At 43.4% G+C, this 27,486-nt stretch overlaps 1 protein-coding gene across 2 annotated transcripts; it reads left to right on the top strand.

Moving 5' to 3' along the window:
• Positions 1-27,486, top strand: LOC149327879 (tRNA dimethylallyltransferase-like). 2 transcript variants are annotated; one of them, XM_089563614.1, is made up of 12 exons: positions 3-169; positions 308-445; positions 926-1,024; positions 1,129-1,379; positions 5,000-5,142; positions 7,338-7,449; positions 9,405-9,523; positions 17,880-17,957; positions 18,210-18,319; positions 19,440-19,554; positions 21,497-21,572; positions 26,522-27,486. In XM_089563614.1, exons 1-12 carry the CDS (start codon positions 26-28, stop codon positions 26,565-26,567), a joined length of 1,431 nt encoding a protein of 476 aa, XP_089419740.1. In that variant the 5' UTR covers positions 3-25; the 3' UTR covers positions 26,568-27,486. The 2 variants fall into 2 exon arrangements, with proteins under 2 accessions (XP_089419741.1, XP_089419740.1); XM_089563615.1 differs by lacking the exon at positions 308-445 and having other exon boundaries at positions 1-169.

Raw genomic sequence — 27,486 nt, 5'->3', positions numbered from 1 at the left:
GTTTCTTTAGTTTCTTTCTGTCAAAATGGCAGCTCCCAGCGCGTTAAAATGCTGCCGAAATCTTCCTCTTGTTGTAATCCTCGGCGCGACTGGGACGGGTAAATCCAAGTTAGCCATAGAAATTGCTTCAAAGTTTAATGGGGAAATAATCAGTGCTGATTCTATGCAGGTAAGATGTCCAGTCGTTCGGTTTTCGTTCACCTTGTTCACTTTACCTCTTGCGTAGTCTGTCGCGCACACGTAGTTTCAGTTGTTTGTCCTGTCTGTCACAATTCAACAGTTACTGCAATTTTGTTAACCTCTCAAGGTGTACAAGTCACTCGACATCATCACAAATAAGGTGACGCCCGCTGAAAGAGATGCTGCCCCGCACCACCTCCTCGACTTTTTGGATCCCCTGTTGAATTTCACTGTAGCCGACTTCCAAAGCAAGGCACTTGGTGTTGTGAGTCTGTCTCCTTCGCTGTCTTTTTTTTTTCTTTTGCTCATTTAATTCGTGTCTCCTTTACAGCTTAGTCAAATTTCGTAATTTTATTTTCGCTAATTAGCTAAATTTCACGCGCATACGTTAGCTCCATTCACTGTGGCATCAGCGCGATGACAGTGTACGCCGGCTTACAAGTTTAAATGAGTAATGTAAACACAGTATTTAGACGTTATTCGAGTACTCGAAAACTTCTGCAAAGCATACCCGGGTTGCGTCGATAACTAAAAGCCGGTAGTTTTAAGGTGCGCGGTTGCAAACAAGCTTCTAAAAACGTATGCCTTGAATGAGGGTGAACCATTGAGGTTCTCTCGAATGAATCGAGAAGGTTATGGTAGTGTGAACTCTAGTTATGGTTAGTCGTTATGATAACCTCTTTGGTATGAACGCGCGTTGTTTGTTTGGAGTGACAAAACGTCTACTGCTCTTTTCCCATCTTAGATTAACAACTTGGTCAACAAACAGAAGCTACCCATAATTGTTGGTGGCACAAACTATTACATCGAGTCCCTTTTGTGGAAGGTTCTTGTGCGGCCGCAGGTATGTTCCTCTGACTTGTTTCGTGTTCATATTCATCAGTGCAACCTTACTTAAGCTTTTATATTTACTCATATTGGGACCTCTGCTTCCTATCACCCTCACAGAAGCAGTCTGATGACCAGCCTGCGTACAACAGCAATCGCGTCTTGCTGAAAGAAGTCATCAACTCATTCCTGAAAAACAAAAGTGACAATGACAGTGAGGCCGAGGCAGCTGCAACTGTACTACTCTCCGAAGTCTCCGAGAGCGCCATCTTGGAAGACGTATCGACAGAGCACTTGTACAAGTGCCTGGAGACAATAGATCCTGAACGTGCCCTGAGACTCCACCCAAAGGACCGTCGAAAGATCGAACGGTACCGTCACTTGTTTTGGATCTGCTTGAATTGTGCTGGAACTGCTGGAAAAGTGCAGTGTTTTTTTGTTCTGACCGATGAAATGGTCTGATTTTTGTAATGTTTTGGTATCTCTGTTGACAGCAAAATCAAAGCTTATCTAACTACTATCTCATGTACATTTCTCATATTTTTAAACATTTATGGTATGATGACTTATTGCCTTCAGTTTTGTTTACTGTCAGCTACGAAAAGGCTTGATAATAAGTCAAGTGTAACAGAGTGAGCTATGGAAAGGAAAATGATAGGTGTAACATCAAGAGACAGGAAGACGGCAGGGTGAGTCAGGGAATGAAGGTGCGTTAATGATATCCCAGCTGAAATCGAGAAGAAGAAACAGAAAATGTCTGGTCATGTAATGCAAAGTGTATGTAACCAACAGTCTCTTAGGACAACCAAGCAGATTGCAAGAGAAGGCTGGCATAGGAGAAGGTGGCAGAGAGCCAAGTGACTGGTTGAAATTGAGAACTTTGGGGGGGGGGGGGGGGGGGGGGTAGCCACAGTTGGCGAAGGAGGAAGCTAATTGGAAATCAGTGGAATGGCATTCATCTTGTCAGTGGATGTAGTTAGGTTGATGATGACGGTAGTGACACTTATTGCCATGCTGCGTAACTATGAAAGTTAGCTAAACTAAAAATATGCAAATGAAATGAATGTTTGCTGAATAATGTTCCAAGTGACTGAGATCTTTGGAGGCAGTTTAGTTAAGCAGAGCATAAAGAATGGGAGGGGTGTGTTTTGCTACAGTATTTCTTGCCTCTAACCTACTTGAAATTCTAGAGGCCCGTGTACTGTGCGATGTCAGTGCACATTAAAGAACCCCAGGTGGTCGAAATTTCCGGAGCCCTGCACTACGGTGTCCCTCTTAGCCTGAGTTGCTTTGGGACGTTAAACCCCGTAAACCAAACCAAACCATACTTGGCAGTGCACACTTTCCTTCACACTGTTCTTGTTCTCTCACATTTTAAAATGGTGGTAAATCTCTTCTTTGGCTAGTACTGTAACCCTGAAGAGAACCGCATGTATTTAACTTGGGTGACCTGATGCTCAGCTGCAAATCGTCTTGCTTATGATTTCTCAAAGAATGGCATAACCCAGAACCTTTCCTAATATCCTAATGTGTTTTACTGTATTGAAAGAGCAGGAGGTTGTGAGAAGGCAAAGGTTACATGCAAACTGTGTCTTTATAAATATATGTTGAAATGGCTTCAACTCAGCTCTCCAGCCCAGCCTCATTGCTTGATGCATTCCAGCTGAGTGCCACATACCTCTTGCTGCTTTTTCTTTTCAACAGTGCCATAAAATGTTACATCTCCTTGTGTCATCTAAAGGTTGCCTTTAATCTATGCTTTTTTTTTGTAATAAGGGTATAAAGCAACATAAGAATGGAGTGCATCTTATAGTAGTAGTAGTAGTAGTAGTAGTAGTAGTAGTAGTAGTAGTAGTAGTAGTAGTAGTAGTAGTGGCAGAACCATTTATTTCAGAACACAAGTGAGGTGGTCAAATTGTGTGTCACCTGCTACACCTGGCCTAGCTGGTCCTTTTCATGATAAGCCAGCCAGATATGCCAGGGGAGGGCTGGGGATAAGGCATGGGGGCAGAAAAGGGACTGAAGAGCAATAGGACAGTAGAAGAGACGGTGTGTGAGATAGGCATTGAGCTCAGGGCAATTGGGCCCAGAGTGGAAGCAGCTTAAATAACGTTTTATTGGTGAAATTAATGTCTTTCATAATTCTACAAAGGGTATGAGCCTGGGAAATAAAGAGATAAGAGTGTGAGGCAGGGAGGGTGGCGAACTCCTTCCTCAGTTGGAGATGGCTTTTTTTTATCGGGAGTTCCTTATCACAGAATAATGGGCTGGGCTGGGGGGATCACTGGGGCCCAGTCAAGAGCCTCGCGGGTGAGCTGATTACACGGCTCATTTCCAGCAATCTCCGAATGCCACCTGAGTGGTGTTGTACGAGGTTTCAGACCCAGAAGTTTCATGTCTATGTCGGAGTGTGTGTCCGGGGGTATGATGGTCCTTTGAAACGCACGGAAAGCAGCTTGATGGTCGGTGTACAGGATGTACTGCTCGGTCAAGGGAAGATAAAGCATGTACAATCTAGAGCATCTCTCGGTAGCACAGTCCACGGGGTCGAGGTAGGGACTGCAGGTGGAAGAGAGAGGTTCATGACAAAAAAGGGGAGTGTATAAGAGTACGAGCTGAGCTCCAGCACTGAAAGATCTATGTATGGAAGCAACGATGTATGCTACTGTGTGACTGTGCAGAGGCGGGAAATTATGGGCAGCTTGGGCCTGCCTGCATCCTGGGTGAAAGGTTGAAAACAGCTTGTGGGGAGTGGGTGCGATGCAGAGGTTGTAGAAATGGGAGGCCAGGGACCTGAAGGGCTATGGGCATAGATAGGATGTGAGCCTGAGGGAGGATCCATCCATAGGTGAGCAAGTTGAGGATTGCAGTGAAGGCTAAGGGAAGGAGCATATATGGAGAACAAAAAAAATCTGGTATCATAAGAACATAGTACAAAAGTTTGAGTGGGGATTTGGAGAGCTGCTTTGTAAAGAGTGTGCAGATCAGATTCTGACTTGTCTATTTGGGTGTGTCCGTAAGAGTGCGATAGAGAACCTTGTAGAGGGTTTTGTCGAGTGCCTTGGCTTGGGCAAGACTATGGATCTGAGCCTCGTGGAGTCAGTTTGCCATTTGACCACATGACATGCAAGATGTGTGACCGTATGACAGGTGGAGAGGCCTTAGTGAAGAGTAAAACTGGTTTTTGAGGAAAGGAAATGGTGCAGTATCTGTCTTGTATATCTCGATGGACACGTGAACCATTCCTTAAGGGAAGGGAGGAAGGTGGAAGAGAAAGAGGTGGGGTAGCTGAGGTCCCTAGAATAATTTCGACCACCTGAGGCTCTGTAACGTGCACTGACATTGCACAGCACAGGGCTGCACTGACATCGCACAGCACACGGCCGCCGCGGTTGGGTTCGAACCCGGGTACTCCGGCTCGGTAGACGAGCGCCTTTACCACTGAGCCACCACGGCTGGTTCTTAGTGAAGAGCCTGTACATTTTTGTGCGAATGGAGTGGTATGCCTAAAACATGACAAAATGAGACTGCGGGTTTGGTTGGTTTGGTTTGGTTTATGGGGTTTAATGTCCTAAAGCGACTCAGGCGATGAGAGACGCCATAGTGAAGGGCTCCGGAAATGTCGGCCACCTGGGGTTCTTTAACGTGCACTGACATTGCACAGTACACGGGCCTCTAGAATTTCTCCTCCAAAGAAATTCAGCCGCCGCGGCCGGGATCGAACCCGTTTCTTTATGGATCAGCAGCCGAGCACCATAACCACTGAGCCACCACGGCGGCGAGACTGCGGGTTTGGATGTGCAATTTGCGAGTAACAGATTACTAGATGGTGTACTAGGTTAACGTCTCTGTTGTAACTCTCAGACCCGCCTTGAAGGGAAAATTGGGAATAATGTTCAGACCCCGCTCAAGAGTGGTGTTGACCTTTCCCTGGGGTGCATCGAGGCACAGTGTCGTCTTTTATTTGTCTACTTTCTTTTTCTCACTTCAGGAGCCTCCAGGTATTCCAAGTCCATGGAAGGCCCCACAGCGAGCTCATTGAGGAGCAGCAGCAGCTGGAAGGGGGAAGCTCTCTTGGTGGGCCTCTGCGGTACGAGAGGCCATGTGTGCTGTGGCTGCAGTGCGACCAGAATGGTTTGTGCGGATATTTTTGCCATGCATACACATTTATCATGTGGGTCAATCCACAGCTGCATACACAAACGGCTTACGATACCGCTTTGGACAAATGGACAGTCCGCATTGTGACAACTGTGCCTCGGTAGAAACTGTGGAACATATCCTGCTTGAGTGCCCTGCGTATGCTAACGAGCGTGCATACTATGAACATTGCATGCAGAAGCTCTGCCCAGTGCCCCTAACAATGAACAAAGTTTTAGGTCCCTTAGCCTGCCTTAGGCAACAGAGACTTGCAATGAACTTTCTATTTACATATTTAAAAGACATTGGACATCTCGATAAGCTCTAAATTCACTTGCAAGTTACCTTCATGCATTCTTCATGCAGTGAACTTCGTCAGTCCATTTGTCGGACTATGCACTCCATCATTCCATAGGTTACATCAATACTTGCCGTTGCATCCTTAGTACCCATTTCATGGCCGCATTTTATCTTCGTTTTTTTTTTTCACGTTTTCCACACCGCTCTCCTTCTGTCTTTATCTCCCCAAATTCCCCTCCCTACGCAGAGTAGCATGCCAGCGATTTTTAAACACCGGCTAAATTCTCTATATTAAAGAGTTTCTCTCTCTCTCTCTCTACAGCTAGGAGAGAGAGAGACTTTAATGAGTAAAGGAGAGGTCTGCCTGCTAGGAGCTTTAACTGTGCCGCTTAGATATTAAGGTTAGCTATCACAGGTCAAGTAGAATATGACAAAGGGATGCAAGAAAGGACCTAACATGACAGCTCACTTTTGTAGATAGCAGGATACTTTAGCCATTGCATGATGCTGCGAGGTAAGGGTTTTAACGGTGGCGCTGTGGCACTAAGCAATCCGATTGAATAGCATAAACAGTCATGACATCCCTGGAGAAATATCTTATTGTCGTCGACTTCAAATGGGGAAAATAGATAGAACATCTCAGAATCAGAAAAACTGCCAAATCATCTGCCTCCTTTCGAACGCTGCTTTCTAGAATGCAGTTAGCTACCCATTGCTGTTTAGAGAAGGGCCAACCGCGTGGATCCTCAAATCCCTTTGTGGTCCACAGCTGGCTGTGGTTCTCATGGTGGTTTCTCAGCAGTAACATCTAGGCATGGTGATCAGAGGCATAAGTTGTGTTGGTCATGGCCACTCCGGTATTTTTGCAGTGGTCACTTTGTGCTATTGTCCTTGTGAACCCGCGGAGGTGCATCTATGTCAGTGAGAATCTGCTTTTGCTGCACCTGAACAATTTTTTGCCATCAGGACCATTCATTCACAGTGATCCAATTTCCTCTGATTACATACACTGACAGCATGGTTGGTTTGGTTTATGGAGTTTAACGTCCCAAAGTGACTAAGGCTATGAGAGACGCCGTAGTGGAGGGCGCCGGAAATTTCGACCACCTGGGGCTCTTTAACGTGCACTGACATCGCACAGTACACGGGCCTCTCGAATTTCTCCTCCAAAGAAATTCTAGCCGCCGCGGCCGGGATCGAACCCACGTCTTTCGGGTCAGCAGCCGAGCACCATAACCACTGAGCCACCGCGGTGGCCCCACTGACAACATAAATATGGTACAACTCAGTGGTCATTGAAGCTGCTGATCTGACACCTCTATGATTCTGAGTTCCGAATGCTGTGTTGTGAAGTCCTCTTGATTGAAGTCAGTACCTTTGGCAGAAGGACTCATGAAAACATTGAGTGCACGGTGGAATTTTAACTTTTTTATAAGAATGGCACTGCTTGGCATGTGTACTGGCTTTATGGGCTTCAGGTTACTTTTTGGACTTTGCAAAGCAAACACCACTTCATTCTCAGTAAAAATTAATTTTTCTAATGGACTCGACCAGTGCGGATGACATACCAAACTTGTGAATAAGATTTTATGTTCTGGAGTGAATTTTCATATCATCTCTGGGCGTTATCGTATTATTGAACATCATGATAGGAAGTCTAGATATGTTGCCACACTCCAAAAATTATAGCAGTACAAACGTAATGCATTCTACTTTGGGGGCTAGGTGGTATTTCAATGAAATATAAAGTGCACGCTGGTATGTTTAGACTATAAATACGGACACTAAACTTCGCGGCGTGGCCTTTTTTTATAAATAAACTAAAGGTGTTGAACAATTAGTCATTTCCTGCATCCGTGTTTCTGTGATCACTCTCAACATTATTGCAGTGCTGGATGAAAGGCTGGATGCTCGTGTCGACGACATGATTAATGCTGGCCTCATCCAAGAGATGGAAGAGTTTCATGAAAGATACAACAGGCATCGCTTGGACCACAATCTGTAAGTTTGCCTCATTTGTATACTTCTGTAGAACTTTCAAGTTTTAAGGCGGAAGCCTTTAATGCCTCATCGTTGTAAGCAGCAGTTGTCGACAGAAATGTCACGCTTTTCAATTGGTCGAAACGGTCATGACGTCACAGTGCGCGAATTTCAAATGGGGCTAATTGTACTTTGGCTAGTAACCATGCAACCAATTAAAGGGATCGTATAGTGATGCTCCAAGTAAGTGGGAATGAGTTTAGTTCATTGCTTAATTACCCAATTAGCCTAATTGACCTTTCTAGTCAGGCCAGATAAATAAATAAAACCGAATAGGAAATTTGTCGAGTTCGGGAATCAAACCCCGGTCTCCAGAGTGCGAGACGAGCACTCTAACCACTCCGCCACGCCAGCTCGATGGTTTGGAATGAACAAAGGCGCATCACTAGATAGGGTGCCTTCCACTCCCATCTTCCTCCCTTCCCGTTACAGGGAGGTTCAGGTGTCCACCGAGATATGCCAGGCAGATACATTTCCTTTCCTCAATAACCAATTTACTGACGAGCAAGGCGTAGAACTGAACTGTTGATGGTGTTCTATGGACTCCCTGGCAGCTTTGCAAGACGCTGTCGCGTTTCACTCTTAGCTTAACATCTTAACAACACATCAGTGACACAAGCGGCAACACCGCGCTTAAGGCTTTCGCCTCACCGCACTTTAGGTCAACAAAGTGCCCCCTGAATTTTTTTGACACCGAAGAGCAGGAAAAGAAAAAATCAGGAAAAGGAAAAAAACAGGTATTTTCCTTCTTGCATTCATTTAGACACTCATTGTGTAGCTTTAGGCAATGTACTCCCAATCAAACCGTTTTTGACTAGTTGAAACGGGTAGCTAGTGCATTTTTGTGGTTAAGAAGTTGCCCACAGCACTATCCTGTCTGCGCACGATGCAGTTGCCCTGAAAGCTGCCATTTAAAACTGCACTTACTGCATATTGTTACGGGAAACATTGCTTCTTAAGTGTTCTTCATGTTCTAAATACTACACATGCTTAATTGTGAAAGGATTAGTAGGTTTACTCGCCGCGGTGGTTCATTTGTTAACCCTTTCAGGCGCCATTTTTTGTTTTGACTGAAATCTATTATTTTTTCACCCAAGTAGTATATTCAGGTCTCAAGAAAGGGAATTTGTTAGTTTTCGAACGTGGAAGACCAGCAGGTAAGTTTTTACAACGATGTGGAGAATTCCATACAAAGTGTCACATTTGTTAGAAATAACAACATCTAAATGTTCTCTTGTGTCGGGTAAACACCCTAAGGATCGTGGAATCGCTTTGTGTTTGGAAGATTCACATTACGCTCGAAATTGAGCAAAAACAATCGATGTTTTCACTCGCGGCAAAATCTGTCTGCACAAAAACGGCGGACAAAGTGCTACCTAGCTCACTCTTATGTGAAATATTATTTACTGCATTCGCTACATGGCTCAGAAAAGCAACTTATTTGCAACAAGAAGGGTGCTCAATTTGACTGAAATAATGAAATCACTGTTAAGTGTTCCAGTTTCTCAGAAAAAGCTGTAAGTTTGCCGCTTACACAATTGTGTACAAAGCGCCTGAAAGGGTTAAGGCGCTCGTCTACTGAGCAGAAGTACCCGGGTTCAAACCCTACCGTTTCAATGGGGGGGGGGGGGGGGGGGGGGGAACGCAAAAGGTGCTGTGTGATGTGGGTGCATGATAAAGATCCCAGAGGATCGAAATTATTCCCCTTTCTTCCTTTTTTCTTTCACTCCCTCCTTTAATGGCTGAGATATGTGAGGTAGTTACTGCGTCCTTTCCTTTCCTCAGAACCAATTCTCATTTTTTCAAGTTTCATTAGTAGCTTTTGCTTCTCAGCTGATCCCAGCTTTGTGAGGATATCTTTCTAATCCCATGATGGTTATTTTCTTCCTCACACTACTTCTCCTTGATTTTCCCAGAGAAGCTGATTATACAAAAGGCATCTTCCAGTCGATTGGCTTCAAGGAGTTCCACAAGTACCTTCTCATGAACGCCGAAGAGAAAGCCTCTCCAGATGGACAAAAAGCATTTGCTGAAGGTACGCCTCACTGTGGATGTATACAGCGTGTCAATGTTTAACTATGGGATACAACTTACCATTTATTGCCGCGCATAAGTCGACGTTTTTTTTTAAATGTCCTTCCAAAGTTGGGGGGGTCGACTTATAATTGGAGTCGACGTATATGCGGAGTCTTAAGGTCTGCCTATATGTGGGGTCAAAAGTAATTTCGACCGAGTCGCGGATAACATCATGCCCTGTGCACTCGTAATTCCATAATAGTTGTTAAACACGGTGCGAAAGTGGATCTGCTTAAAAAAACACTTAAATTTAAGGGGGGACATTGGTCTTTGAGACCAAAAAATGACCAAAAAATCGGTTTTTCAAAAAGTGACATTTGTGGAATCTCGAGCTATTATTTTCCAACTGTACCAATTTTTTCCTTCAAGAAATCAGCGTTTTCACCATAATATCCCACTCAGATCATCGTATGAGCTGAATTTGTGCAGGAGCAGACAATTTAATGGCATGAAAATTTTGGACATCTGGTTGTCTTAGTATGTCGATATCTCAACATCTAGGACAGACAGAGGTGTCGTATTGCTTGCTAAGGGAAGCTGAAGGCACAGTGTGTGTAATAATCGAAGCAGATTTGTTCAATCGCACTTCAAACATTTATAACTTTGCAAAGTTTATCGATGCATTACATTCACACCTTGAACATTGATATTCCAAGTGCTGTAAAATTACTAATGAGGGTAAATTGGAAAAATGGTTTTGATTATTGCACTCTTTAGTCACCATACTATGTAGCCATGGATTAAAAATTATTCTTTATCGAGCGGTTTTTTTTTGCACCGAGGTACTAATGAATGACTAATTAAAATTAATCATCTTGGGAACCGACTAATTTATGAGAAAGGTAATTTCATTGTTGAAATCAGCATAAAAAAACTGAGCAAGGTGGTACAGTTTCATTAGGATTGAAATGAAAATAAGGAAAATAGTTCTAAGACCAGTGTCCCCCCTTAATTGAGATATGCACCAAAGGTTTGTTTTAATACGATAGCAACTGGTTATCGACAAACCAGCGGCAGCAGTGGCTCATAAGATGACGATCGTGACTGTGTCCTCACAGGCGACGACGAGTCTGAAATGTTTCGTGAACAAATAAATGTTTCTTTATGACTCGGCCTTCTGAAAAACTTTTTGGGCGAGCTAGGACCGCAGGGTGTGGCAGGGTCGGCCTAAATTCGGAGTTATTTTTTTGCCCAATGGGGGCCGCGAGTTGGGGGGGTCGACTTATAATTGGAGTCTACTTATAATCGGCAATATACGGTAAGCCTGTAGTGAACCTCCGTGCACATTCTTGACTGCTGCACAGAATTCCTTCATGACAAAAAAGTTGTCTGTTGTTAAAACTCTTCTTGTTACCTGAACAATCACAAGGAAAAAATTTATAAGGACTAGAATTTTGATACCTGGCTTGTTTAATTAACCCAGACATTAAAAAGATGATTTCGTTTACTGTTGTGATTAGCCAGCGGAGTAATATGAGTAATAAAGGACGCCGTGGACCGTTGCAAAATGTCACCAGCTGCTGTTGTATCCTACTATAGTAACTGTGAGCCCTAGATGTTTTCAAGTTGTTTTCAAGGTGTCACAGTTCTTACTCTGAGCCATATCAGGTGGTAGGTTTCTTGTCCATTGAATAGTGTTTATTTTGTTTTTGCCATTGTGAGCACAAGTTTTTGTTTCAATACTTGTACTCTCACCTCCTGTTCTAAATTTCCAGAGAGGAAGTCGGGGGATGTGCTCAGAAGTGCATTATATTTTTGTATTTGCAGCTGCAAATGTTCGATTCTGATTCTAAATCCAAATGAAAAAAGAAAGCTATGTGAAAACATTAAAGAATATTTTATGACATCAAAATGAACTGTAGAAATATTTTTCCACACGTTTTGTTTTAAACTTCCAAAATGCTACAAAGTGGGCACTAACAGAAACAACAGTTGTCAAAATCCATCGATAAATCAATAAGTATTCACTGTCTAACCAGTCTGTTTATACATTTCAGAATAGCTATTCTCTCCAGCCTACCACTACATTATATGAGGTCCACATGGCCTTTTCTCAAATGCTCAGTGACCCGGCTTTATTGACATCGAGTGTGCACAAGTACTGCACAAGTACGTTAGTTAACAATTCAAGAGAATAACCGTCATTGCTGTTAAAGGTGCACTGAAGAGGAATCTGAACTTGTCTTTTTGCCGCGGGAACTCGATCTACACGTTCCTAGCATTCTTAGAAACTGCGAGTTATTGCCCTCTGTGGCCGATTTCCCAAATTAAATCGAATTAACGGCCGGCTCCCGCCCTTTTTTTTTAATTCTGCCTCGTACGGTGGGCGGAGTCAACCAACGCGTGGAGTGCCTTTCGCCCAGTCCCGTGGCGGCTTGCCGCTCTGCCATCGGCGGAGTAATACGTAGTAGTCCGTAGTAGCAAATAGTCCACGTGTATTTTTATTTCTGCGGGCTTATTTTGCGGCTATATTATCTGCGAATGAAACTATTTATTCACGGAAACCTAAAAAACAAAATAAAGCGAAAGCAAAGCCTCCACGGAGCTGGCTGAAAGGAACTTCACGCGTTGGTCGACTCCGCCCATCGTACGAGGCAGAATTAAAAAAAGGGCGGGAGCCGGATGTTAATTCGATTTAATTAGGGTAATCGGCCATACAGGGCAATAAGTTGCAGTTTCTAAGAATGCTAGGAACGTGTACCGTATTTTCCGGTGTATAAGACGCGGTTTTTTTTCAAAAATCTTGCTGGTGCGTCCTATACAAGGGTGCGTCTTATATGCGAATTTTCCGTCTTTTTTTGCGAGTTCAGAAATTACTCAGGTTCATGTTCAAGCTTTTTTCACCGAAAAAATATTACTACTGTAGTGTAGCAGCCGTGCTCGCTCACTGTGGTGAACTGTAGTAGTGAAAGAAGACGACGATCCTGAGGTGTGACGCTCGCTCGCAGCCCGAACGCTTGGCCTGCACCTTTGCTGAACGTTGCAAAGCGACCTAGGTTCTGCTCAGCCACAACCCCATCCTACATTTGGTGGAGGTAGCAATAACGCGGTTGTAACATGGTTAATACTTCAATACGGAGACCGCCGTGCGCAACTTTTTTAGGTGAACTTTATCATGAAACGGCGGGGTTGACCACTTCCGGGATCTTAAACACGCGGCTGTTTCGGAGGCCCCAAGCAAAAATAATGTGAAGTGCCAAAAGATGGCGACAGTCGCGCTTCTCGCCATTGTCAAGACAAGCCAAGAGAAGCCGATATTTTTTTTTTAGTCACCCTTTGCAAGTACGAAGTGCGAAGAGAATGCTTCAGACGTGTTGCCTTTTCAATAGCGCATCCGGAGATGAAGACATTGAAGGTTTTATGTAAAAATAAATTGTTATGGACATAAAGAGAGTTCTTTCGCTTTTTTTCTTTTGTGCTAAGACGTGGGCTGGTATGGCGTGAGTGTTGCCTTTTTCGATCACTCAGCGTTGCTTAAGAACTTCTCACACGCACGGTGCATTTTGCGATGGTCGCATAAGCATGTTTAATTAAGCCTCACTAGCCTAACTGGGTAAATTGGGGTGCGTCTTATATACCAAATTTTTCAATGACAGCCTGCATATATGGCAGGTGCGTCTTATACAAGGGTGCGTCTTGTACACCGGAAAATACGGTAGATCGAGTTCCCGCGGCAAAAAGACAAGTTCAGATTCCTCTTCAGTGCACCTTTAAGTCGAACTCTAGAAAACAGCATTATTTATCGTGAGGAAAATTCCTTGGCAAATGCAGACAGCTGAGCTTCATACTTCTACCTACAAAGTAATACTTGTTGAGCTTTAATGTGCATAGCAGCTGCTGCTTGCTGGGAACAACCTCAACTTCAGGCTCCCCCGAATGTTGTAAAATCACTGTGCGTAGCTTTGAAAGCAATGGACATGAGTTTGGATACCGCTGAACAATGCAGAACAGTGTCCAGGAAATGACAACATGTCAGGAAGCAATACGTGAGATTGGCTTTCGCTAAATGGCGCTGAGGCAAAAGATTCAGGGAAAAGCACTTACGAGGGTCGAGACGTCTCCTGTAGTTGTCAGCTTGTGCGAGCTCGCACTGAATTGTTATTCTTGGCTGCCGCTCCTCGCATACAAGTGCAGTAACAAAGTATGTGGAAGAATAACTTTTGTTCAGCCGTTGCATAGCCACACATAATGCTGGCAGCAAAGTCATGGTTTCATTGTTACGGAGAAACCTCGATGTTGTCCAATTGCCACTCATAGCTGCTGTTAAGAATTCATTGGTGAAATTCGTTGGTGAAAATAGCATTGAGTTCTTAGCAAAATCTATAGCTGGGCCTTTCATGAGTGTGTTGACGTAGATTTAAAGGGACACTGAGGAGAGCTCTATTAATATTTTTTTTGTCACAAAATCCGATAGTTCGGCATTTCATGGCTTTGTTGCCACTTGGCCGGCAGCGAAAGATGCCTTTATTTCTAAGAAATTTGGATTCGAAGTTGAAGAAGTTTTTTTCGCCGCTCTGATTCAAACTTGGGATTCTCCTATGACGACACAGGACTAAGTGACGTGAAACATGACGTGCACATGACGTAACGCAGACTCCGTGATTTCTGGAAGCCAGCAGTGCGGCCAAGCAGTGTGGCCCAGCAGCAGCCGAAAAGAAAGCTACTGCCGGCCGCACGTTGAAGGCATCTATCGGCTATTGCGGCCGTCGCTTCGTTTACGTTTGCACCGGCGTTTTGCCAGCGTTACAATGGATCCAGTTCTCGAAGTCCTCAACGAAGTTCTCGCAAATAGACACTTTTAGCATACCGTGTACCTTGTTTACTGTTAGCGGAATACCGGGAGCCCGCATATCGCTGTAAGCATGCAGGCGCTGATTGGTCCCGGCGCTGCAGGAGCGCGCGCAGCTGTCGGGTACGTGGCGCCATCTGGCGACATCAAGAAGATTTGCGCATTCATTTGCTGCGCCTCAGTGATTCGTGGCTTCTCGTGTCCTAGTGTTACTAGAACCATTGGTTCTAGCAACACTGTTTTGTCCTATGATGTCATCACGCTTGTACTTGCGAGTTTGGCCTGTGGCGGCGATACCTGTATTTTGGTTCTTGCTCTTTTCTTCGTTACAAGAGCTTTGTTGTCAGTATGAGTGGCGTTTTTGTAATCGGGAGCTGGTATTCTGTCGATACAAGTCAACTTCAATTTCTCCTCAGTGTCCCTTTAACATCAGAGGTGCTTTCATTGCTGAGGATCAGAGTGGAATATTTTCTTCCTCTTTGACGTTGCTGGGGATGTCCAGTGTCACGGGATTGCTTCTCTTTTAAGTTTCAATGTTTGTTTAGCTGTTTTAATCTTCTTCGTGCATTAAAGGTGCACTAGCAGTAATGATACAAAAGCTACCCTAACATTTTGGCAAGCGATCATTCATTTCATGTTTCATTGAACAAAAAAAAAAAACTTACGGTGGTGTCACCTCACTGCTTGTGTAGAAACACCCAGTAACACCAATATAGGTGTCTTTCAGCCTGTTTGTCATCAGAAGGATTTAGTCCATGATCCTAGACAAACTTCAGGTTGTCCTCAGAGTCAATTTAGAGCTGAGACAGTCTGGCTAAGCATTGTTCATGGTGGCAGAACTACCGCTAGTGAATGCCGAAAACTACCAGTGCCAAAAACAATCCAAAGTGGTGATGCAAGGACAGGAACTCTTGTGTTGTCTAGAAGTAAAATATGAATGTAATCGGTACCCAGGAGCAGTTACTCTGCATCCGGTACACTGTCTACATCAGATGTTCGCAACATTTTTTAGCCTCATGGAACCTCAAATGCTTTCAAAAGATGCTGGAGAACCCCGTGTGTGTTGGCTTCTGTTTCTTTCTGCCTAGCATGCATGCGAAGAAGAGCATGTTGGTGTGTGGGTGCTGAAAAAAATCTTAAAGTTCATTTAATAGTGACTGGCTCTATGGCAAAACAGTAAGCATTTACAAAAGTATGGTCAGCCCCAAAGTAAAGTGAGTAAAGGGACGGTGGTGGTTGAGGCATGCATAGATTTAAATGCTTGGAGAATCCAAGAATCACTCCAAGGAACACAAATGTTCTTTGGAACCCGGTTTGAGAGCTCCCAGTCTACATGGTCAGTTGGTTGAATGCCAGATATGTGCTGCCTGTCACACTGGGCTGAGCCATGACTCCAGCGTCAAAAGTTTACTCGTTGCAAGATCTGCCAAAATATATCCTTAAGTGGAGTTGTGGAGATCAGATCTCAAAAATTGCAAAAGAAGTCCATTTTTGAAAAGTACGCTTTTTCGCATCTCGAACACTGTTTCTATTTTGTGCTGAATTATTTCACCCAAAAATAAACTCCAAATAAATATATCCAAATAAATATATTTGTCGGCATCTACATATAGACAGTGTGTGCTAGCTTAGAACTTTCAGGCTTGTTTTCTCGAAAGTTTGTTTTCAGCTTAATACCTTACTCGTGGAAAGCGTAGCACAGCAATGGGTGCATGGATTTTTACCTCGTTTGTTTTGTTGTGATCACTGAAATGTGGTCTGCATCGAGACAGTCTCAGATTTACCATTTAGGCTCGCATGTTTTTATTACATGGCAATTAGAGCACAATACATTCTAAGCATAAAGAGAAGGTGCATATTGTGTCCTTTAAACAAAAGAGTTGAGAAACTAAAAAAAAAATTTAGAGAGTCTTGATCTATACCACACTTCTTAGTAAATATTAACAGCATTTACAGACCTGTAGCCTGTTTTTCTTTTGTCATGCTAGGCTTTCTGCAAGCAAGCAACATGGGGGCAACATACATATAAACAATGATGAAGCTGTCATTGTGAAACTTTATATCTGATTGTTTGATGCTGTTTTAAGCCGGTCTGCCAAATTTTATCACTCTGAGTGGAAAAATAGAAAAGTCACCTTCGATCCCCTCATCCCCCCTTAACTGCTTTGAAAGCAGGAGATGTACATTTCTGTTCAAGGGCATGTGCTTTAGCATCATGAAGTTCAGGTTTTTAGGGTAGCTTATCTTTTGTGCAAAGTTTCAGTTGTTTTACATACTAACGTACACTGGGTTTCAGGAGGAGCGTACTGCAGCGACGCTTGCTTGATCACAGGCTATCTCTCACCTTCAACATGTGTTGACGCTTCCGTAATTTTTATTTTAGCAGCATGTTGCTAATGTCAAGTGGTTCGCTTAGATATGGAGAAGTTTATTCGATTGAATTACAGTAAAACCTCATTACAAGAGAGCCCCGCCGCGGTGGCTCAGTGGTTACGGTGCTCGGCTGCTGGCCCGAAAGACGTGGGTTTGATCCCGGCCGCAGCGGCTGAATTTCAATGGAGGCGAAATTCTAAAGGCCCGTGTGCTGTGCGATGTCAGTGCACGTTAAAGAACCCCAGGTGGTCGAAATTTCTGGAGCCCTTCACTACTGCGTCCCTCATAGCCTGAGTGGCTTCGGTACATTAAACCTCAATAAACCAAACCAAACCTAATCATTACAAGAGACACTCAAGGGGCCTGAGAAAGATGTCTCTTATGACCAAGGTCTCTTGTAACCAAAAATTCTAAAAACACTGAGGAGTTGGACTAGATAACTTCATCCATGTAGAATACATCATCGTGGCTGTAACCGTGAAGTAGCTGAGGAGGAAGTTCATGATCTCTCCATGAGGACATGCAGTCTGTGATATGGCAATTTCGGTGCAGCGAGACAGTAGTTGCAACTATGTGATATGTGACATGAATCAAGTCAAGGGAATGAAAAATGCAGTGTGTACAAGTTGGTACGATGTCGGCCGCATTGCGTGAGCATACCTGGGTTGTGTCTCTTTTAAATAGTGAAGTATTTACTCTAGGGACCCAAAAAAGATGCCCAGGCTTAGCTTGGTTAAGCCAAGAATGCGTTGCATATTGCGCGGTCTTTTTGCGCGCGGTATTGCTTGGCGGCACTCGATTTTCTCAGCAGCTTTTCCTCCGTGACGTATGGATGGATGGATAGGAGCGCCCCCTTTGAAACGGGGCGGTGGCAACCGCCACCATGCTCAGGCGTTTTTTTTTTGTTTTTTTTTGTCTCGTTTTGTTTTTTCACGTGTTTTGGTGGCTGCCCGGCCACGCCCAAGGGCTGAACTGAGTGATTGCAATATGCTACGCATAAAAAGTTTTCCTTAGGAACCAAGTGTCTCTTGTATGTGATGTTGTTAACATGGCGAATGTAGGAAAACCAACCAAACCACTTTCAAATGTCTTTTATAACCAAATGTCTCTTGTAACTATGTTGACTTCTTTCATTTCTTACTTGTTCTCCTAGGGCTGTGGCTCATGAAGCAAGTGACGAAACGGTATTCCAGAAAACAGAAGAAGTGGATCGTGCAGCGGTTCTTGAGGAGTGAGTGCCGTGTTCATCCCTTTCTTCATGCTCATTTATCGCTTGTAGCTCAAGGCTGTTATAAAGTCATTAACTCAATCCCATTCATTCTCGCTGCTCACTTTGCTCATTTTGAAGAAGAGGAAACAGTGACAGTTCCTGCCTTTTCAGCTTTCCTGGGTTATTTTCATGTTTTCTCCAATATGCCTTGCGTACTTTTTTCATTTCGTCATCGATTTGTCAATGTATGTCGTAAAACATCTCAAATTCCAGCCCCAGACAGACAAGTGCCGCCAGTTTACAGCCTGGACGCGACGGACGTATCACGCTGGGATGAAACTGCAAGAGACAAGGCCTTTGAGATTGTCGGTGACTTTATAGAGGCAAGTGAGGTTTTCCACTGCTTGTCAGGGCCCGGGGCGAGAGCATGTATGCAGGACAGGAAACTTGTCGTTAGAAAGCTCATGAGCAGATGGCTGGATAACTTCACATAGATGGGCGTCGGCAGAAATAGGTGTATGCACTGGTAATCCCAGGTAACACAGATTGATAAAAGCTTCTGGCACTATGCTTTGCTGTCGGAGCAGCTGTGACACAGAGCACTGGGCATACTCTTAGTGTTGGCGCTTACCTACTAACACCAGGGTCCCTTAATGACCTCTTTCTTTTTTTTTATGTGTTCACAAAGCTTTGCTTAAGTTTATGTGTGAGGAGCGAAACCAGCCAGTGCGAGAAGAACTGCTGTCTAAAAGAATGGCAAATCACCCTCCTGTCAGTTGCCTTCGTGGCTGAGCATTATGTTTGTAGTTAGGCTGATGGTGATGATGATGTGCTCTGGGGGTATTGTTTCAAATTACAGGCAAAGCTGCTTTCAAAGTCAATAATAATCGGTCGGTGTATTGAAAATGGTACTCATTCACGAAAACTAACACTCTCTAGTCAGTGGTAGAGAGAGGGCAGGCAGATGGGTTTCTTGAAAGCACAAAGTAAAGAACGGGGGGGGGGGGGGGGGGGGGGTCAAGGTGCTTGCCATCATTTTCACAATATGGGCCTTCACTGTGAGGTCATGTATAGCAGTCTTCCTTGTTGTCTGTTTCTGGCAACTACACACCCTACTCGTAAGGTAAATTTGCACGAATAATTCAGATGTCAAACATCGTAAGGCAACAAGTGCTGTGTATGGATCAAGGTGGCAGTAGGAGCTAGTTTGTTATACATACTAAAGGTTGAACAATCTACCACTGAGAAACTACACGACGGTTATTAGGACACGGATGAAGACAAAGGCAGTCTTGTCATGCGGTCTTCATCTGTGTCTCATTAACCATTTCGTAGCTTCTCAGTGGTAGTGCGTTAAACATTCAGTGTGTATGGATCAGCTCTGATACGACCTCTATTTTTATTAATCTATGTCATCAGGAAGATCATGTGAGGCTTGCGATCTGTGTCACAGAAAAAAGCTTGCTGGTTAAAACTTGACATGTCTGGTGGCCCACCTTACAGGGTAGGGTGCCCAGCCATGAGCCCATCCCTCTGCTTGATAGCAACAACAACCGGCATCGTTTGTTCACCTGTGACATCTGCGACATCTCTGTCATTGGCAGCATCACCTGGGAGGGTGCGTTCTGACTTGTATTTTCTCGAGCAAGCGAGGGATTTTTCTTGCACGTTGAAGATGACATACTATGAATATTGTGCATGTAAAGTCTTGATTGATTGATGGGTGGATTTTTATTGGTCAGAGCAGCACAGTGGGCTAAGAGAGGCATCGTAATGGAAAGCTCCAGATTAATTTCAACTGCCTGGGGTTCAGTAATATGCACTAAACTCTAGGTCTGCCCAAGCCGCCACGGTGGCTCAGTGGTTATGGTGCTCGGCTGCTGACCCGAAAGACGCGGGTTCGATCCCGGCCGCGGCGGCTATAATTTCTTTGGAGGAGAAATTCTAGAGGCCCGTGTACTGTGCAATGTCAGTGCACGTTAAAGAACCCCAGGTGGTCGAAATTTCCGGAGCCCTTCACTACGGCGTCTCTCATAGCCTGAGTAGCTTTGGGACATTAAACCCCATAAACCATAAACCAAACCTAGGTGTGCTCACATATGTTGACAGCTAGTTATGAGTTGGCACATCAAACTTTTCAGGAGATACAGAGTATTAATGCTGCTGTTATGGGTTGGCCTGCCGCTAATGTGATTTCTAGCCCAAATTTTCATCACTTGCACTGCTCAAAAATGAGGTGTGAAGTGCCTTGCATATTCAGTAAAGAGGATTATGAAAAAATGCAGCATCTAGTCATCTTCACTCATCTGTTCAGGAAACTTGTGTAGTAATTTGGAGTTCACACAGTGATTGGAATCATATAGAGCTTAGTACTGCATGTTTAAGTTGATGGTAGGGAAAACAAGTTTGCCATATATGCATTTAAACATGATAGTTACTAGCTGTGGCAGTTGCATAATAAAATGAAGTTTGTGCAAAGGTGCACGCCGTGGTGTGATTTTTGGCTTTAACTGGTGTTCTCCTCAGCCATCTTCACAACCTCGTGAAGGACGGGATGAACGGAAGTACCGTATTTTCCGGTGTATAGGACGCGACTTTTTTTCATAAATTTTGCTGGTGCGTCCTATACAAGGGTGCGTCTTATACGCGAATTTTTCGTTTTTTTTTGCGAGCTCAGAAATTACTCAGGTTCATGCTCAAGCTTTTTTCACCGAAAAATTTACGCTGCCAATAACGCGGTTGTAACACGGTTAATACTTCAATACCGGGACCACTGTGTGCTACTTTTTCAGGTGAACTTTATCATGAAACGGCGGGGATGACGTCTTCCGGGATCACAAAAACGTGGCCGTTTCAGAGGCCCAAAGCAGAAGTAATGTGAAATGCCAAAAGATGGCGACAATCGCGCTTCTCGCTATTGTCAAGACAAGCCAAGACAAGCCGGCATTTTTTTTAGTCATCCTTTGCAACTTTGTTTGCTCCGTGTACGTAGCACGTACGTAGTGCGTGTTTCAGCCGCGTTGCCTCATGAAATGGGCTAACTCTTTGATAGCGCACCTGAGGATGAAGACTTCGAAAGTTTAAGTAGAAATAAAATGTTGTTGTGGACATATGGAAGAGCTCCTTCGTTTTTTGTTTCTTTTTTGGTGGCGTGAGTGTTGCCTTAGCGTTGCTTAAGAATTTCTCACAGGTACGGTGCATTTCGCGATGATCGCGGAAACGTGTTTAATTTAGCCTCACTAGCCTACCTGTTTAAACTGGGGTGCGTCTCATACACGGGTGCGTCTTATATACCAAATTTTTCAATGGCAGCCTGCATAAATGGCGGGTGCGTCTTATACAAGGGTGCGTGTTATACACCGGAAAATACGGTAGTCCTATATATATATATATATATATATATATATACATACATATTCTATGGTGCATTTTTCTAAATAATTGCAGCAGGGTTTCTGCAGGAAGTGAGAAGTGTGCAGAGCTGGCTTCTGTGCGTCGCCATTCTGTTCAAGAAATGTCCTTTTTGCGCCAGCATTCATGTATCTTTTTTTTCTTTTCAGCTCACCGGAAATCAAAGAAGCATCTCGCATTAGTGAAGCAGAAGAGAGAGACGGAAGGGTGCATTGAGGTGGAGAGGTAATACGAGCAGCAAAAGGCTTTGAAGGAAGTCTTAGTGTTATGTTTCCTTTATATTAATGTGCAGAGAGGGACAAGCATTACCACTGGCCACAATGCTAGCTATTGCGAAAACTCTGTGACAGTTGCGCATTTTGTGTTCACTTGTGTAGGTTACCTTTCATGAGATGCCTGTTTGCCTTGAGCACCGCCACAGCAGCTCAGTGGTTATGGTGCTCGGCTGCTGACCCAAAAGATGCGGGTTCGATCCCTGCCGCGGCAGCTGAATTTCGATGGAGGCGAAATTCTAGAGGCCCGTGTAGTTGTGTGATGTCAGTGCACGTTAAAGAACCCCAGGTGGTCAAAATTTCCGGAGCCATTCTCTACGGCGTTCCTCATAGCCTGAGTCGCTTTGGGGCATTGAACTGCATAAACCACAAACCAATATCAAGAAGGAGAAGATATTCCCGCTCTAATCACCTTCTTTTGGATCTAATAAATGAGTATTACTTTTTCTTCTTGCGCTTTCACTAGCTGTGTCAACTGAGTCATACAAAAACGAATTGTTCATTTTAAATATGAAAACGCCGAAGATATTGGTGCATCTTCCTCGTTATATTTTATCTACGACTTACGGAAATTCAATTTTCATAGTAATTTCCATAGTAAAGAACCCCAGGTGGTCTAAATTTCCGGAGCCCTCCACTACGGCATCCCCCATAGCCTGAGTCGCTTTGGGACGTTAAACCCAATAAACCAAGCCAAACCATGTTTGCTGTGACTCTGGGAAAAAAAAAAATTGTATGAGGGCTTTTATCTGTCGAAGAGGATAGGATTATCATCAAGTACACTATAAACTGCACTTGGTAAACACATTTGAGGCGAATCTGAATCATACATTCTGAGAGTTTTTTTCTCAAAGTTGATACTGCTCTCATGTTGTCCATGCATATCTGATAAGTAATTTCACATTAAAAAGAAAACAAGATTCTGTGTGAAGGCTATGGTGAACTTATTGCAGGGAACTGTTTTAACTAAATGCAAAAAATTTTGAAGATTTGATTCGGGAGGTTTTATAAAGAACACACATCATTCCACCCAAGATTGCTTCTTGGAGAATGGTTAGTCACAAGGCCTTCGCTTATTCTTGTGTTCTGGAAGGACGCTGATACATATTTTAAATGTAATCTGAAATTTTTATGTGCAAAAACACAACCTGTTTTGTTACCAAAATGCCAGGAGCGGAATTTTAGGGGAGGCGATAGGGGCAGTAGCCCCCCCCCCCCCCGCCCCTAAACGAAATATTTTACATAAGGAAATCATTCTCAACCCTATTTTTCGGTCAAAAAAGTTGAAGAAATACATAGCCCAGATGGGACCACCCCTACCCAATTGCCCCCTACCCAACTGCCCCCTACCCAACTGCCCCCTACCCAACTGCCCCCTCCTAGAGTCACCCTTTAAATATGCCCCTGCAAAATGGGCGGTTTTTATAACATTGCTTATGCACTATAAAATCCTGTCTAGCATAACAAAGCTTTCATATCTCTAAGAACTATTGCTACAGCTTTAGTGAGAAGCATAGAAGTGAGAGCACTACTAATGTACTACTGATTGATTAGTAGATTTCTGATAAGAATAAGATAAACAGTACAAGACCATTTGGTTGGTTTCGTATAGGACTGAATGTAAAAAAAAAAAAATCTGTTCTTTGTTTCAGAAACCGACATGACATCGTCTTGTTCACGGCATCAAACTCCCATTTGAGACTAACCATCCAGCTACAATAAATAAAATGTTCATTAGTTGGTTTTTGTTAATTACCTGAATAATTAGAGGGGGTTTTGCAGCATATTGTGTCCGCCAGGGCAGAGTGTGTGATCCTACACCTATTTTTTTCCTATATAGGACCCAATATTTTCAGGAATTTTTTTAAGTGTTTAGTGAAACCCCCGGTATATGGACATACCCAGCGTGCTCACCTAACTTGTTTTGGGGTACTTCTGTTAAGACAAACAGTTTCGTGGTCCCTTCATGTTCATCTTAAAGGGAGTCTACTGTGCCCTTCATTTGTTCAAAAGTGTGTGGAGGTTATTAGTTTTGAGTGGCTGTGGCAGTAGCACGCACTAGTAGTCGGGAGTGTTTGTTTAAGGAAGCAAGTGGAGAAACGGTAACATTTGATTACGCTGCAGGGATAACTTCTTCAAACATTTTTCCAAGTGCAGTGACTTCTACTAAGTGTATGCACACCAGGAAAACGGAAATTATTCGAGGGTTAGGTCTGCTGTCAGCGGCAAGATTGGCCATTGGTATTCTTTTTGTGTCTGTAAGCAGTTTGAGGAAATATGGCAGGAAAGACCTGGTTAAATTTCAACCTCTTTAAAAAGGCTCCTAAAAAGTTTACTAAGTAGGTTTCTTATTGAACTTGAAAAATCATCCTATTAAGTCTAGCATTTTTTAGAAGTGTCGCCAACGTGGAGCACATTTCAAAAAGCGATGCAGATGTGTCAAGACAGACGTCAACTGTAACCCTTGTTTGATACCTGCTTCATGTTGGATGGATTCCCCAAAATAGTTTGAAACGCTGGCCCACTTCAAATTTAGCCTTGCCTTGTGGTCTGCTTCCCAGACAACACAACTACGTCCCCAGGACATCCTGAGGATTAATCTTTGAGGACATTGTGTTGTCCTGAGGATGTCCTCTTCTAATCCTCAAAAGGTCCTCATTTAGTCCTGTTGTCCGGCCTCAGTACGTCCTCAGGACATTCTCAGATTTCCTCTGGAGGACTTTCTCAGTCTGTTTTCAAGACATCAGATGATGGTGTAGCCCAGGGAATGTGGTTCACTGTGTTGTAGGCAGTGTGCACAGGGGTTGTGAAACAGCTTTCTTCATGCTTCTTTTGTCTTGGATTTTAGCAAACAAATATTGTAAAAGTTTCACGTACTCAACAAATGACTGGTTCGTTCACCATATTTGTTGGCAGTTACAGGTTATTCTCCATGCAATATTTTCCTACAGCAATGACTATATAACTCTCTCAGGAGTTGAACTCTGCCACCTCAGTGGGCCAATCCGACAAATTGCCCAAAAATCTGAACACTCCAACCCCATCAGAAGTACGCAGTACATAAGACCAGGTTTGAAAACAAAAGTAACTTAAGATATCTCCTGAAGGCACATAATATTTTCAGTCACAGTGGTTTCCTACATTACATCTCTATTGTATACAAGTATCTTTTAATAAACCTGCAGTTTTTACGCAGTGAAAGCCGAGTGCGGGAGATAAAGCTGGTTTTATCTCAGTTCAATGCCACAATATTGTCCTGCGATAGGATGTTTGTAGGACATTTGAGAAATTTTTGTCCTGGAGTTGTTCCGCGAAGTACAAACTGAGGACATCCTCGTGAGGACATTTTGCCGTGATGCACTTAAAAAGTACTCAGAATGTCCTGTTCGGGATGAGGACGTTTTGTTCATTTGAGGATGTCCTCAGAACGTTTGGTGTTGTCTGGTAGCTCAACTGGCAAAGCAGCAGCTAATTCCAGTCATGATACCTTAACCTGGGTGTGTTGTCTGTTAGCGGTATAGGTTTAAGACAGCCATGCATTACTCTAGTACTCTCAATGTATGGCTGTATGCATGCAGATGTCAGTTGCAAAATTTTGGCTGCATTCATGCAAATGTTAATTGCAATATTTCCATTGTCTGGGACCAGCCTTTGTTTTTCTTAAAAGTGTATAGACACTTAATAAAAAGACTACAGAAGACTTGCCAAAAACTTTCTGCATCTACAAGGAGGCGTACAAGCAATGGCAAAAGGCAAACAATGCGCACAAGATATTGTATTTTTATTTTAGGATATGCGGAACCAAGCCTGAGTGGCTTTCAGAACCTTTCAGAAAAGAATACAGCCTATAATTTTGATGTTTCTATTCCTTTAAAGGGATACTGAAGCAAAATCTGAAAATTGAACAAAAACGCTGAAAATAGATTCTCGGAATGTGATTACACCGAAATCTAGTCGTCACTGCGCATATTTTTCAGCGGATGGTTTTATTTTCGATGTTTCATGAGCGCGCGCCAAGCCCTCCCGGCCAGCGCGAGGTGAAGAGTGTGACGTCATGGCACCCTCCCACGGCGACAATTATGGTGGCGCCCTTCGATGCATGAAACCTCGCTTCGGACTGGTTGCGTCGTTGTCACTGGCTTCTTCAGCGCGTTCACCGGTCATAAATGGGCCACCGGTCTTTCGCTTCGTCTCCTGTCACCCATAAGAAAACTTACGAGTAATAAATTTGCTTTATTTTTTATTTAGAGTGATGATTCTGCCCCCTTTAGGCTAAGAGGGGTGTCGGTTTGTTGACAACAATGCTTCCCTCCTGACCACCAGATGGCGCCACCAATCTGAACATTGTCGCGCTTCTGTTTTAAAAGTGAGAATGTTAGAAATGGCGTAAGGTCTGGAAAAAGTAGCTGCATTTAGCAGACGTAAGCATGCATACGGTTATGGCAAGTAGACAGCATCGATTAACATTTTGACATATCTGTGTACGCCGTGAGCAGACGACAGACATGGAAAAGCCGAGAGTAACGATGGCAATCGTGCTTCTGCGGGAACGGTGGGCGCGCGGGTGTAATGACGTCAAGTCGCAGCTTCCACAGGCGGCCGCCAGGTGCAACGATATGGCAATAAATCGCGAAAGGAAGCGTGTTATTCGCCTTTTTCGCTAAAATGCTTGTCATATTTATCAGTTTTAGCAGTCAAGCTCTTGTTTACACGCAAAAGAGCAGCGCCAAAAGTTTGGTTCAGTATCCCTTTAATGTCAAGCCACATGCAAGCTTACTCTCTCCTTTTGAATATAAATGACCTGATGCCTCATGTATTAGACCACACTTGCCTTGTCAGCAATGTGGTTTGTAAAAAAGTTGACTCAAGTAATCACAGCTGATATTGTTTTGTTTTTTCTAGGAACTGCGCAAAGGAGCCTTCCTTGGTACAAGATATCGCTGGGTAGTTTAAGAAATACATTTGATTCACAGATGGCTTGAAAGTTCCATAATTCTGTGTATTGTTTTCATTGCTGTTGAGCTTTTCAAGGACCGTAGGTACCTAATTTTAATTGTGTGTTTTCTTTATTCAAATGATGTGTTAGGCATTGGAATACATAGTTCATCATATGTTATTTGCCTATGACCGCTAAATAATTTATATAATTGAATTTATTGTTGACGCTGTTTTGGTTTCATCAACTAAACGATTGCTTTGATGTATTGGGAGTTTAGGTCACGCAAGGCATGAAAAAAACTGCACAATAACCGCTGTTACATCGCTTGTTGCAGTCTAGCTCTGAACAGACTGGCCTAAGCATTATAGTGATTGAAAACTACATTATCAGTGATTATATTGCGGTTTGTTTGGTACCTCCTGTAACCTAAACACTTGCGACTCGTCACAGCCATCGTTCAGTTGGTAGAACTTTAACAGCATCAAGATATTCAATTACTGTAAATTATTTATCAGTTGTAGGCAAATGCAAGGTGATGAACCAAGTATTTTAATGTCTAATGCATCATTTGAAAGAAGCAAACATGCAAATAAAATGAGGTGTCTATCGTCCTTGATTGGCCTGCATTAGTAATTAGTCATTAGGAACAGCAAGCGTCTTAAGAACCAGCACAAGTCTTTCTCAGCGGATGTTGCAGCATTTTCCTGGAATCAAAGATCTAAGCAAATTGTTACCTTTCTAAGAATATAGGTTTGCAGTACTGTAATGACATATCCCTGGTGAACCTGCCATCTGAAAAGGCAAAGCGCTGTCAAGTTTTGCATGAAGGCATCATTCTTGTTTTCTTCCAACACGATTCAGCATTTCATAAGACACAACAAGATGGCAACGAATTCGAACCAGAATTAAAAATTGTTTTCCTGGCAAA

This window comes from Amblyomma mixtum, chromosome 10 (genome assembly GCF_055824585.1).
Source record: "Amblyomma mixtum isolate Tamu chromosome 10, ASM5582458v1, whole genome shotgun sequence".
Taxonomy (NCBI): Eukaryota; Metazoa; Arthropoda; class Arachnida; order Ixodida; family Ixodidae; genus Amblyomma; species Amblyomma mixtum.
Note: the sequence above shows the minus strand (reverse complement) of the source record. Positions and strands in the feature narration are given on the sequence as shown.

What these genes read in the sequence shown, in the direction of transcription:
- LOC149327879 (XM_089563614.1), top strand. Translation starts at nt 26, where the DNA reads ATGGCAGCTCCCAGCGCGTTAAAATGCTGCCGAAATCTTCCTCTTGTT. An exon ending in TGGCAGCATCACCTGGGAGG is followed by an intron (nt 19,555 to 21,496) that starts GTGCGTTCTGAC and finishes TTTTCTTTTCAG; the next exon opens with CTCACCGGAAATCAAAGAAG. An exon ending in GGGTGCATTGAGGTGGAGAG is followed by an intron (nt 21,573 to 26,521) that starts GTAATACGAGCA and finishes TGTTTTTTCTAG; the next exon opens with GAACTGCGCAAAGGAGCCTT.